Source organism: Solanum verrucosum, unplaced genomic scaffold, assembly GCF_900185275.1.
Source record: "Solanum verrucosum unplaced genomic scaffold, falcon-dt-bn FXZP01000108.1, whole genome shotgun sequence".
Lineage (NCBI taxonomy): Eukaryota > Viridiplantae > Streptophyta > Magnoliopsida > Solanales > Solanaceae > Solanum > Solanum verrucosum.
In genome coordinates, this window is record NW_026020274.1 from 2002320 (window position 1) to 2013098 (window position 10779).

A 10779-nucleotide genomic window follows, 5' to 3' on the forward strand; every position below is an offset into this window, starting at 1 on the left:
ATGCAGTATCTGAGCTAAGAACCACAAGGCAGGCAACAGATTCTTCCAATCCTTGTGAAAAGCCACTGTAACGGATTTGGACCATCGATATCCTCATGATAAGACGGGGTTGGCAATGGCATTTCTGAAGGCAAATGCCGGTGGAAAGCATCAACTGCACCTGCAACACCATCTTCGTTCTCTAATAATACAGCTAGTTCCATTACTCGCGATTTCACCTGTATAAGTTAATTTTCCATCAGCACAAGCATTTCCAAAACACGTTTGTGTTCTGCAGTGACAGATGTCATTAGGTAGGGAGATGCATGCATATATAGACACTTACATCAGGCTGGAGCATAAATGTTATAGCATCAGAGAGTCCTTGTACACTAAGCTGGTCAATAGGAATTGGAGCAGGTCCCAGTCCCTTTTGATGAATTCTATCGCCCCAGAAGAATTGATCACCAAAGAATGGTATTATAGTTGTTGGACACTGGATTAAAACATACATTGCATAAGACCATCTGAGCTTTCTATATAACTCAAAGGGCAAAATCTGATTGACCTCACATTTAGAATAATACTACTGATATGAGATTGAGAAATAACATTACCCCAGCACGTAGTCCCATGGCTGTGGTTCCAGCTCCACCGTGATGAACCTGCAAGCAGGTATTTCCCACGAGCACATCAGAAAATAATATTTTTCAATTTCCAGATATCGAGAAGACTGGAGTTTAGAAGGTCAGTTATACTAGAGTTTGTAAAATCCCTAATAACCAACCATTGACCATCAGTTTATCAGAACCAATCCCATCTCCCAGTCTGCTATCCAGAAAAGCATTCAAAAAATATATAACATGAGTAAATTGTAAAGCAATGATACTCACAACAGCTGCGCATTGAGGAAAAAGCCAATCATGAGGGTACTCCGCAACAAGAAAAACATCTTCAGGAATATCTTGACCTGGAACAGAATAAGAGGAGAAAAAAAAAACAAGAAAAGATGTTTCTTGGTGTTAGAATATTCTCGCATGCAATCCAATCACAAATGAACGGAAATATCCACATTATTTACCAATACTACAGAATTGCACTTGTGTATGTGGTGTCCATCCAGTAATATAATGACAAATAAACTGTTCTCTTGATCTATCCACTTAATGTTTGTGTTGTTGTGACCCCAACTCCATACCACCATCATAGGCTTCATATTTTCTCAAGCAAGTAATTGGCCTTGGAACTGGTTTTTCGGTTGTATGTTCGGGGTTAGGGGAACGCCAAAGGGGGAGACTTATTATGCCAGTTAAATAACTTAATAGAGAATTTTATTTAATAGACCATCCCCTCCAAGGTTCTTCTTATGGTGTTTTTGAGGTTCATCCAGGTCCTAACCCTTCCAGTGAACGCACAGTAGAACACTAGAGCTTCAATATGCTATATGCAATAAATTAGGAGAGTTGGTGCCTATATCTTTTTCTTACTTCAAAAAATTTAGCTTTATTTTGCAACCTACATATGATCAATTTTATGGTCAGTCAGAAACATGCAGAATGTAATAAGATGAACAAAAAAAAGCAAAGGATGAGAGAACTTACAAGTACCAAGATCTCCCCAACCGCGGTCAAGAATTCCCCTCTGCCCAGTATTCCTTAGTGCCTCCAAAATTATATTTGTAGTTTTAATGGTATCTTCAAGAGGCTAAAAAAAGAAGAAAAGGAATGAACAAGTTGGATATCTTCAAAAACAAAAGTGAAGTAAGAGACCAAAGTGATAATAATTGATCAGATTGCTAAGATCTTAATTGACACGAAGCACAGCCACCTTACAGATCTATTTAACAATTTAAGTTGTGTGAGACGAAAATGCAGTTAGATTGATAGAAGCTGGTTTACATCCACTATTGCACGTTTATCAAGTACAAATTAAATCATTCACAAACGGATACTGTCACTAGACTGCCAGTAGAAAACTAAGAATTCCACCTACAGTAATAAACCTAGTCATAAGTTGCTTCAAAATTATAAAAGACATCAGACTGGATATATCTTGCAAGAGTGGCTGAGTGGGATAAAGGATCATCTAATACTTCTAAGACTTCTGGGAGTTCATATTAGAAAACCTTACCATGCTCCCAAACCCAATATATACAGGTTTAGGCCCATTTTGGATCCACTTGATAAATTCTTCAGGAGGTCGGTAGTTACTCCCAAGGTTTAAGAAACAATAGCCAACAATATCAACCAAAGAGCCCCAATCTGCAAAAAATGAAATTGCTTCAATATTTTTTATGATAAATTAAGTGGACTGATGGTATGAGCACACATTATTACTAAGCCAATGGGTGAAGTAGAGCTAGAAAAAGAAGAAAAGATCTTTACATGAATTCAGGGACGGGGAAGGGGATTAATGGGAATGAAGAAAGAGAGACTAGCACAGAAATACTCCACAAGAAACTGATCCGTTCATTTTGACATTTATAAGTCATTAGTTTTGCTTCAACAAGAGAAGTGGAAATGACCAATATGACGAAAACAAGCATCCAAATACCATTGAGGAGCTGACATATACCTTTAGGCTTTGGCACAACATGTGGACTCCACATGTAGCCAGTTGGGAAGTGAGAAAGTGATCCGTGGTATGTACTGAAGTAGGCGATAGGAGGAAGGTTTAGCTTCTTTTTCCTAAACTCGTTGATCAAACCTCTTATGCCCCACCAGATCAGTAAATCCACGACTATGTAGGAAAGCTGAAATGTGCAGAAGACAAAATAGAGTTTTAACAGGAATCAGAAGCATTACTGGAAAAATATTTTTCAAAAGAAGAAACTGATAACATACCCAATACGCAGCAGGTTGAGGTACACGAGCCAACGGATGAGGAAATTCATAAGTTGGCCTGTCTATTAACAAAGTGTGTGAGAAGGTACCTTGTTGAAAATATTAAATGGGAGAATTTAATGAAGAATGACATTGAACTCAGCAACTGACTCACATTATATTCTATGTGCATAATAGTTCTTCCAATTGATCTATAAAACTTCCTAATTCAGAAGAACCAACTACTCCAGAAATTGAGCACTTGCATCTAATCTTTGTATGTCACAGACTAAGGTGTTCGATTTGAAATATTGAATAGCAGTTTCTGCAAAAAGTTTTTCAAGTTTCAGCAAAAATTGTGTTCGATGCAGCTCCACCAAAGAAAAGTTTGAGTCTTTTCGAAAGTTGTGTTTCAACAAAAACTCCATCAAAATAAAGTAGCAAAACTCATACTTTTCTTTCGTGTGGTTCTTGTAACTAGAAGAATTTTGCAAAAACTGTTTCTCAATTTTTTGAATAAAACGCCATATGGTTGATATCATGTGGGTCAGTGGTCCATGTATCAGATATTAAGCTGGTGAGAACAGAAACTACACTTGATCTTAACCACAAGGCCGAGTAAGGTCTCAAACGCCACCTTATAATGGTCTATTCAACATCAAATCTAAAAAGCATTCACATAAAGAAGAACAACCACCTATTACAAATTGGCTTTTCTCAAAGAGGAAACTTTTGTAGAAAAAAAGAGAAATCAGATAGCGGTATTTTGTTTCATCAATGATTTATAAGAGGAATGGACATTACAAGGTCACATATTGACAAAGACAGCAATTGCAGGTGCATCCACTTGTCCAATTGTTAATACGAAATTTCCAATATAATAAAGTTAAGTGTCAATCAGAGCTTACGTCCAGGGCATTGTGAAGAAGATATGGAGGGGTACCCCAAGAGCTTCAGCAACGTGTGCATGTCCTGTCCAAAAAAATAAAACAATACTTATAAGTTGACTTGGACTAAATCGCATCCTGTTGACTAATCCTGATAAATGTTATTAACCAAAATAGCAGCAAGAGGTTGCTGATATCTGTACAATGATGGACTAGAATTATCTATGATACAAGGAGTCTATAAAGTCCAGGAAAGCATAAAAATGAATATTGTTTTGGGGACCATTGAGGAAAACCATATAAAGCAGTTTATTTTATTCGACATTTATTTACAGAGCACAAGCTCAAGATTAAGTCTTCTTCCATCTAAGCTCTTTGTTTTCAATGATTTCCAAAAAATGGAATCTGCTTGTGCTGTAATTACTAAACCCAAACCGATATGCAACTTGCCAAAGCTGTGCAGAATACACACCTCCATAGATTCAGCTAATGACTTCTCCCAAAATAAGTTTTTTAGTTTGGAAGGGCTTTTACTTGTTCGAAGCAATTTAACACAGCTCGTGAATTTGATACAGAAAATACAATCAGGTGGATTTCTGTAAAGGCCAATAACGACATAGGTCTACTCTAATTGAAAAGAAGCAGAGGAGCACTGTGAAGACAGTGTGAGATTAAATATGTAACATATGAACAGTCAAACTCAGCTAAGGCGGAGGAGTAACTTTTCAGACTGAACTCCTCCCAAGGTCAAATCTAGATAGCTTCTGGTCTCCACATTAGAAGTGTCAAATGAGATTAAACTCGTAGTAAGTAAACAGAGTTATTTGGCCAAAGACATTTCAAACGATTCTAACCTGAGTATGATTCAAGGTTATCTTTGAGATTCTTGTGTCCGGAGCTTACAGTGACCCATCCCTCACTTCATACACACTAATATGTTCATTTAATTGATATTTGTTGACTTCATGTTAATCCTTTCTAAGATAAATTCCACAATGCGACTAACAGACCATCTCAGAATATAGTAGCTCCTCTACTTATAGTATCTCACAATATATCTTTCTAATTTAATCAAACATATGTTCTCTATGATGGCAAAATATGACCACCACCACCCGCCACCCACCCCCCACCCCACCCCCACTCCCGAAAAAACAAGAGAAGACAGAAATGTATCTTTTGGAGAACAAGCAATGATATTACAACTCCATGTGATAAATCATGGACAAAACATGAATTAGATGTCCAGATATCAAAAAGGTGAAATGAGTGGTGAGTACAGAGATTCCTTCCGAACTCACCATAAGCAGGAGGATTTGCAATAATCGCTTGTGCTCTGAAAGGTTCACCAGTTTCAATATCTGGCTCAGTGCAAGCCGGAAGAAGAGATTCAATTATAGCCTTTAGCTGCTTTCGTTGTACAGATATCTCTCGTGGTCCCGAAGGAATGAGACCTTTGTTCCTAACCATATCTGCAATTCCACAGAACATACAAACTTAGTCCATATTAAGTGATTTTATCAGCAAACAGGAATTCCATATTACTACTTGTACAGGTATGTGAATGAGACACTTATTTCATACTAGATTCCAGTACAAATTTGACTGTTAAGTATGTTGAAAAGTTCCCAAAATTTTAAGAGAAATTTTCAAACTGTGCATTAAGTAACTAAAAGGAAAAAAACAGAAGCTTGATATAACCACAATTGCTCATAGGATTATGTTAGTGTTCATCATTGGTTGAAAGTGTGGCTATAGTCTCCTAGTGATTTGGGCAACCCTTACCGCATGAACCAACTTTTGAGATTGAGTTAGGCCTAAGCCCATCTTCTTAGCTTGGTATTAGTGCCAGCGTTGTCAAAGGCACCCTGACGCGAGGCTCAAAAGCGTTTCGCCTTGTTTAATGTGCAATTTTGTGTCCTCGTCAAGGCAATACGACATACTTTTTCTTGCCAATGAGCCTCTTTAGAAGAGGCGGCACTAAAAAATTGATATTTTACTTTATCATATTATTTTTTCAATTTCTTTCTTCATATATTTGTCATACATTCATGCTTATAATTATTACACAGATTTGTATTTTTTTCTCCCTTTGCTCCTTTTTTCATTAAAGCCCACACTATAGTTGCACTTAAATCCCCAACAGATCTTAGAGATTGTTTGCGCTTTCTGCTTTTGATAACACTAATTAGAGCCACACCCATCACCATTGTTGTGTTACCTAATGTAGGGCACTATGTTATGATATCCATGCTTCGTCTAGTCTTGGGCGTGCAGGAAGGGGGGGAGGGGCGTGTGCCCAAAATTGCAGAAAACTATGTTTACTCATACCGGATACTTCCCCACCCAGGCAGAAAGGCCTAACACATACCCATAGCAGAGTACACATAACATAGACAAAAACAAGAACGAGAAAAACAAATAACCATGCCAAAGACCTCTTACATCCTGTCAATACCCGAGGATCACCACCCAATGGGTAGAAGTCTATGCCTCCTGATTTGACAAAATCGCGGAAGTTAGAATGAGTTGCCAGCCTGACATGATGACCAAACGCCTGTCAATGCATAAAACTGATTAGAAAAGGAACAAACGATTTACTCTACAAATGAACAATTTCTCAACCAAAATACAAAGATATTAAGGTGCACAAACATCAACAAAATTCTCTAGACAGTGAGTGGAAGATAAAAAAACATACATAAACTACTACAAGAAATATGGAAACACAAAATCTATAGACGAAATATAATCAATTATTTCACATGAAAGTCCAATATTGGCCACAAAAATGATGAGAATATTAAATAATAAGCAAATAAATAATTGTGCACCAGAAGAGGCAAACAGCAAGAAATAAAGCTAAACCAACCTGAGACAGGAAAAGAAATTAATCCAATGGTACCCACACTGGAAAGAGCATATTTAGAATGTTTTACCAGTCAAGCAACAAAAGACATCAGCTCTCAAGCAGACAAAATTTTCCTTGCGCAAAGTAATTGCAAGGTCCAAGTGACCTTTGTTTTTAATACTTGCTTCAACCATATAGGTCCAATTTCACCTCTAAAAATTCTCTCTGTCAACATATTCTCAAATGAAATCTCAATCGGTTTACCCAGGTCCAAGGGGCACAATCTAATCTTTTTACAGCAACTCAACAATCAATTTTGAAAGTTGGTGACTAAGAAGACTTGAAAAGTGGAGAAACTAAGTCTAGTAAAATAGAACTTAGAAGTCCATCTAACAGACCTCTCCAACAAAGTGTCATTCAAAGCCGAAATTTGGGTTATTCTGTAAAGGATGCTTGAAAAACATAGAATGCAATGATATAATCATAAAGGCAAGCACAGATGGTTAAGAAGAAAACGATACAGAACATATATGACCAGTACAGCTATAAACATGGTGATTTAGAACTCCCAACATGCCTGAAGTCTCTTGGCCATTGCCAAAAATGGTTGAACATCTCCCCTGGTTCCAACAATAAGCACAACGATTTTCAACTTTGGAACTGACTTATTAAAATCTGTGATAATCCTGTCTACAGTAAGAGTGGGTTCTTCAACAGATCGCAGCTCCAACAATTCAGAAGTTTCAGGCGTACTCTTAGTAAGGTCGACCTCTACTGTTCCATCCCCTTGAATCTTCATCAGCTTGAGCTTTTGCTGGTGACATTAAGAACAGAAGGAAATATGAGGAAATGGTAAGTGAATAACAAGGAGTCAGCAACTTAACGGCAAGAAAATGAAAAGGTATATCATTTTCCAGATGCATTAAGTAAAAAAACACATGTAAGTAATTCGTGGTGGTTCTTTCAGACGCTGCAGAGGGGCAGTCCTGGGTCTCCATAGTCCATACTTACATAGGCAGATAGTAAGAATTCTTAGCCTGTTTAATTAGCTGCTACTTGTACATATACAGACATGGACAACCTAATGTATGAAGCGGTGATTCAGGACGGATACATGTGATTATGTGCAGAAAAAATTGACTTTATTAAAGAGGGTGGTTTTCTTTCAGCCACTTATTAAATAGCAACTTGACTCAGCAGAACCCTACAACATACATATCAACTCCATCAGTTAAAAGTAAGAAACTAGCTCAAAAACCAAATGGTCAAAGTAAATTTTGTATCAGTAAGTTTAAATAAGTACTTGGTCAATACAATTGCCAGCTTCACATGGTCTAAGCATCATTTGTAAACGTAATGCTCAGCATTCTAGGATTCTTTTAAGTTTTATTGGTTTAGGTAAATCATATTTATTCAGATAACAAGCAGTCTCGTTATTCATACACTTATCACTTCCCATATCAGCTTTTCTACTCCTTATCACTCTCCAACATTAAAGGATCTTTCCATGCTTCAAGTTTACAATCAAATAAAACAAATTCAAGCCAAAACTAGTGTCAAGGACAAAAGATTAAACTCTAACAAGTTGCAACAACTTTTGACACATTTACATGCATATCATAATCAAGACTAGTAATTCTATTCAGCTCTTACGCCATGTTGACTATTATAGAATCTCACAGAAAAGCAATACACAATTGGTTGTCAGATAATAGGCACCTCAAAGCTGGAGACATCAATAACTTGTCCAAAATTTACCTTTCCACGTTCAGAAAGTCTATCCAATAATAGATTATGTCTTGGACTAACCCTCCTCTCAGTCAAAGATCTTGAAAATGCCATATCCTGGCCTTCAGGGAAAAGACCTCCTCCAATAGTCACAGGTGCAGTAATGCAGTGCTCCAAACCTACAAGTTAAACAAAAAAATAAAATGCAAAAGTCTTGTATGAGAAAGAAATACATCTAATCCAGTAAACCACAACGGTCAGCTTTATCCCATCAACATAGAGATAAATGTCTAAGCCCTTCTGAAGCAAGTACGGAAAAGAGAAGAGAAAAGAAAAGAAAAGAAAAAACAAAGAATCATATGCAGCAACGATTTCCTTCAATTGCTTATAGAAGACCAAATCAATATTTTCTTACTACTAAATTTTCAGAAAGACAACGCTAAGAGGTTCCCAAGTTTAATTCATGAGTATTTTGCCACTCTAGACATGAAATCATTGTCAGCAATACAGCATACTGGCAGAATTTCCTAAATGTGATACAGGAGATAGCTTTTGCTTTGGAGGGAGGAAAGTGGAGATGATGTGAGAAGTGACATAGGAGGAAGTCTATAATGTACCTTAGCTTTGAGGGAAGCACAGAAGAAATCGTGAGCACAAGCATTTTTCTCTCTTGTATGGAGACGGAGCTGTTAAAGTAAGTACTCTGGAGACTTTTGGATATTTGATATTTTTCATGTTTGGTGTTAAATCATGGTTCCATCTTTTAGTAACTTGGTTTGACATCGTTATCCCCTGTCCTCCACAAACAATGTTAGTTTTGTTTGTCATTAATTTCGTTGATGTATTGATTCTCCTTTGTAGGGGTAGTGGTGAAACTTGGAAATATAGAGCACTGGAAAGAATTCTTGACATTTGGACCAAAAGAAGCAGGTGAATATAATTTACCTCATGAAACTCGAGCAAGACACTGCAGCCCCAAAAAAAGTTCAGTCTCTTCATAGAATATGTGACCCTTAAAGTAACTTGAACCACAATCAACAAGCAGATGGTAGATTATAAGGAAGCAAGACTTTCTACAGATAGCTGTACAGAGATGAATTAGCTCAAGGAATTCCAGAGACAGATAAGGATGACAAAGGGCATAATTTCGACCTTGAGATGAAAAATGTCAATGAACCCTCCTTTTAGAATAGAGTTGTAAGATGAGGCACAGTTCTATACTTAAACTTAGAGCCAGAACACTTTTATTTATTTATTTAGGTCTATGACAGGAAAAGTTACTCTCATCTTTTCTATAATACTTGCTGAGTAATATAGGACAAGCCTTAATAGTCTGAGATTCACAACTAAGCTTACATGTCGATCTAGATAGGACTATTTGAACTCCTTCTAGGTTGATTTCATAGATGACAACAAGTAATGAGAGAGCATAATAAAGGAAAGGAACCAGCCCGTTTGGTGGGACAGAAAATAATAGTTCCATTCATCAAACTGTTAGCCAGAGGACAACAATGATGCTTAACATCGTAAATAAGATAGTTTCCTAGACCATTTTGTCATCCAAAATAGAATAAATACACAAACATGATTCACTTTTTATCAAACAGAATAAAGATACAACACAAGAAATAGTTTTACTATCAATCAAAGAAGAATTATACTTATTAGTATACTCGTCCCACAAAGACAAATTACACCCCAGTGAACAGCATTATGAAACAAAAACCAAAAAAGTTTTTTTTTTTTAAAAAAAAAGAACACAGGATCATTCTGAAGTCCTACTATCCCAGTCACTTGGCACTCGCTCATTCGTTTCCCCTCTAACAATCATTTACATCCTTGTCAATATAACATTTTGCCAAGATCATGACTCCTATTCTAAATTTATTGGTTTAAGAGAAGACTAAACTAAATGCACAAGGAAGAATCTGTAGCAGGTTTTCTCAAATTCATTAATTTATCAACAGAGAAAAGCTTAGGAAGATGAAAAGCACTAACCTCTCCGAGCTTGAGGTGGAGGACTAGAACTCCGATTATTTGAATCAGGATGTAGTAGTGGATGTGTTCTCTCATATTTCATTTCTGGAGTCAAACACTCATCAGCATGCTCATCTGAAGACCTAATGTCCTTAAGTGATGAAGAACTTGTTCTCCAGTCATCTAATTCATCGGAAAAAGTAGCATCACGCCGTTCATCAGCATTGTTCGGTACTTCTGAATCCCTTGTGCTCTGATTGCCATTAAGCCCATTACTATCCATTTCATCTGATGAACTCCAAAACCACTTAAATTCACCAAACTGACACACCTAGTGTTCTAAAATTTCAAGCTTCGCAAACAACTGTTAAGAGAACTCAAATTCAACTTAACTCCAGATTCAGCAACAAACATAAAAATCTGCTGACAACTTGCAAAATTCAGCAACTCCAGAATTCATAAACAATCCTGTGCATCAAAATCTGCTCAGAAATGGGAAAATTTCAGCAACCCCAAAATGCAGAACACTTTCATT

At 36.9% G+C, this 10779-nt stretch overlaps 1 protein-coding gene and 1 pseudogene across 1 annotated transcript; both read right to left on the reverse strand.

The window, feature by feature from the left end:
• Positions 1–10779, reverse strand: LOC125833997 (sterol 3-beta-glucosyltransferase UGT80B1). The gene is made up of 14 exons (XM_049513171.1): positions 10266–10779; positions 8298–8446; positions 7117–7353; positions 6134–6245; positions 4990–5160; positions 3710–3773; positions 2823–2880; positions 2554–2731; positions 2110–2240; positions 1581–1683; positions 873–949; positions 597–644; positions 326–475; positions 1–218 (listed from the first exon to the last, which is right to left on the reverse strand). Exons 1-14 carry the CDS (start codon positions 10525–10527, stop codon positions 15–17), a joined length of 1944 nt encoding a protein of 647 aa, XP_049369128.1. The 5' UTR covers positions 10528–10779; the 3' UTR covers positions 1–14.
• Positions 3184–3428, reverse strand: LOC125834181 (U2 spliceosomal RNA; annotated as a pseudogene).

Bases quoted from the DNA above. Each gene is read 5' to 3' on its own strand.
- LOC125833997 (XM_049513171.1), bottom strand. From the start codon at position 10,527: ATGGATAGTAATGGGCTTAATGGCAATCAGAGCACAAGGGATTCAGAA. The intron at 8,447-10,265 runs GTTAGTGCTTTT...TTTAACTTGTAG, and splicing joins TCCACCTCAAGCTCGGAGAG to GTTTGGAGCACTGCATTACT. The intron at 6,246-7,116 runs GCATGTTGGGAG...ATGCATTGACAG, and splicing joins CAATGGCCAAGAGACTTCAG to GCGTTTGGTCATCATGTCAG.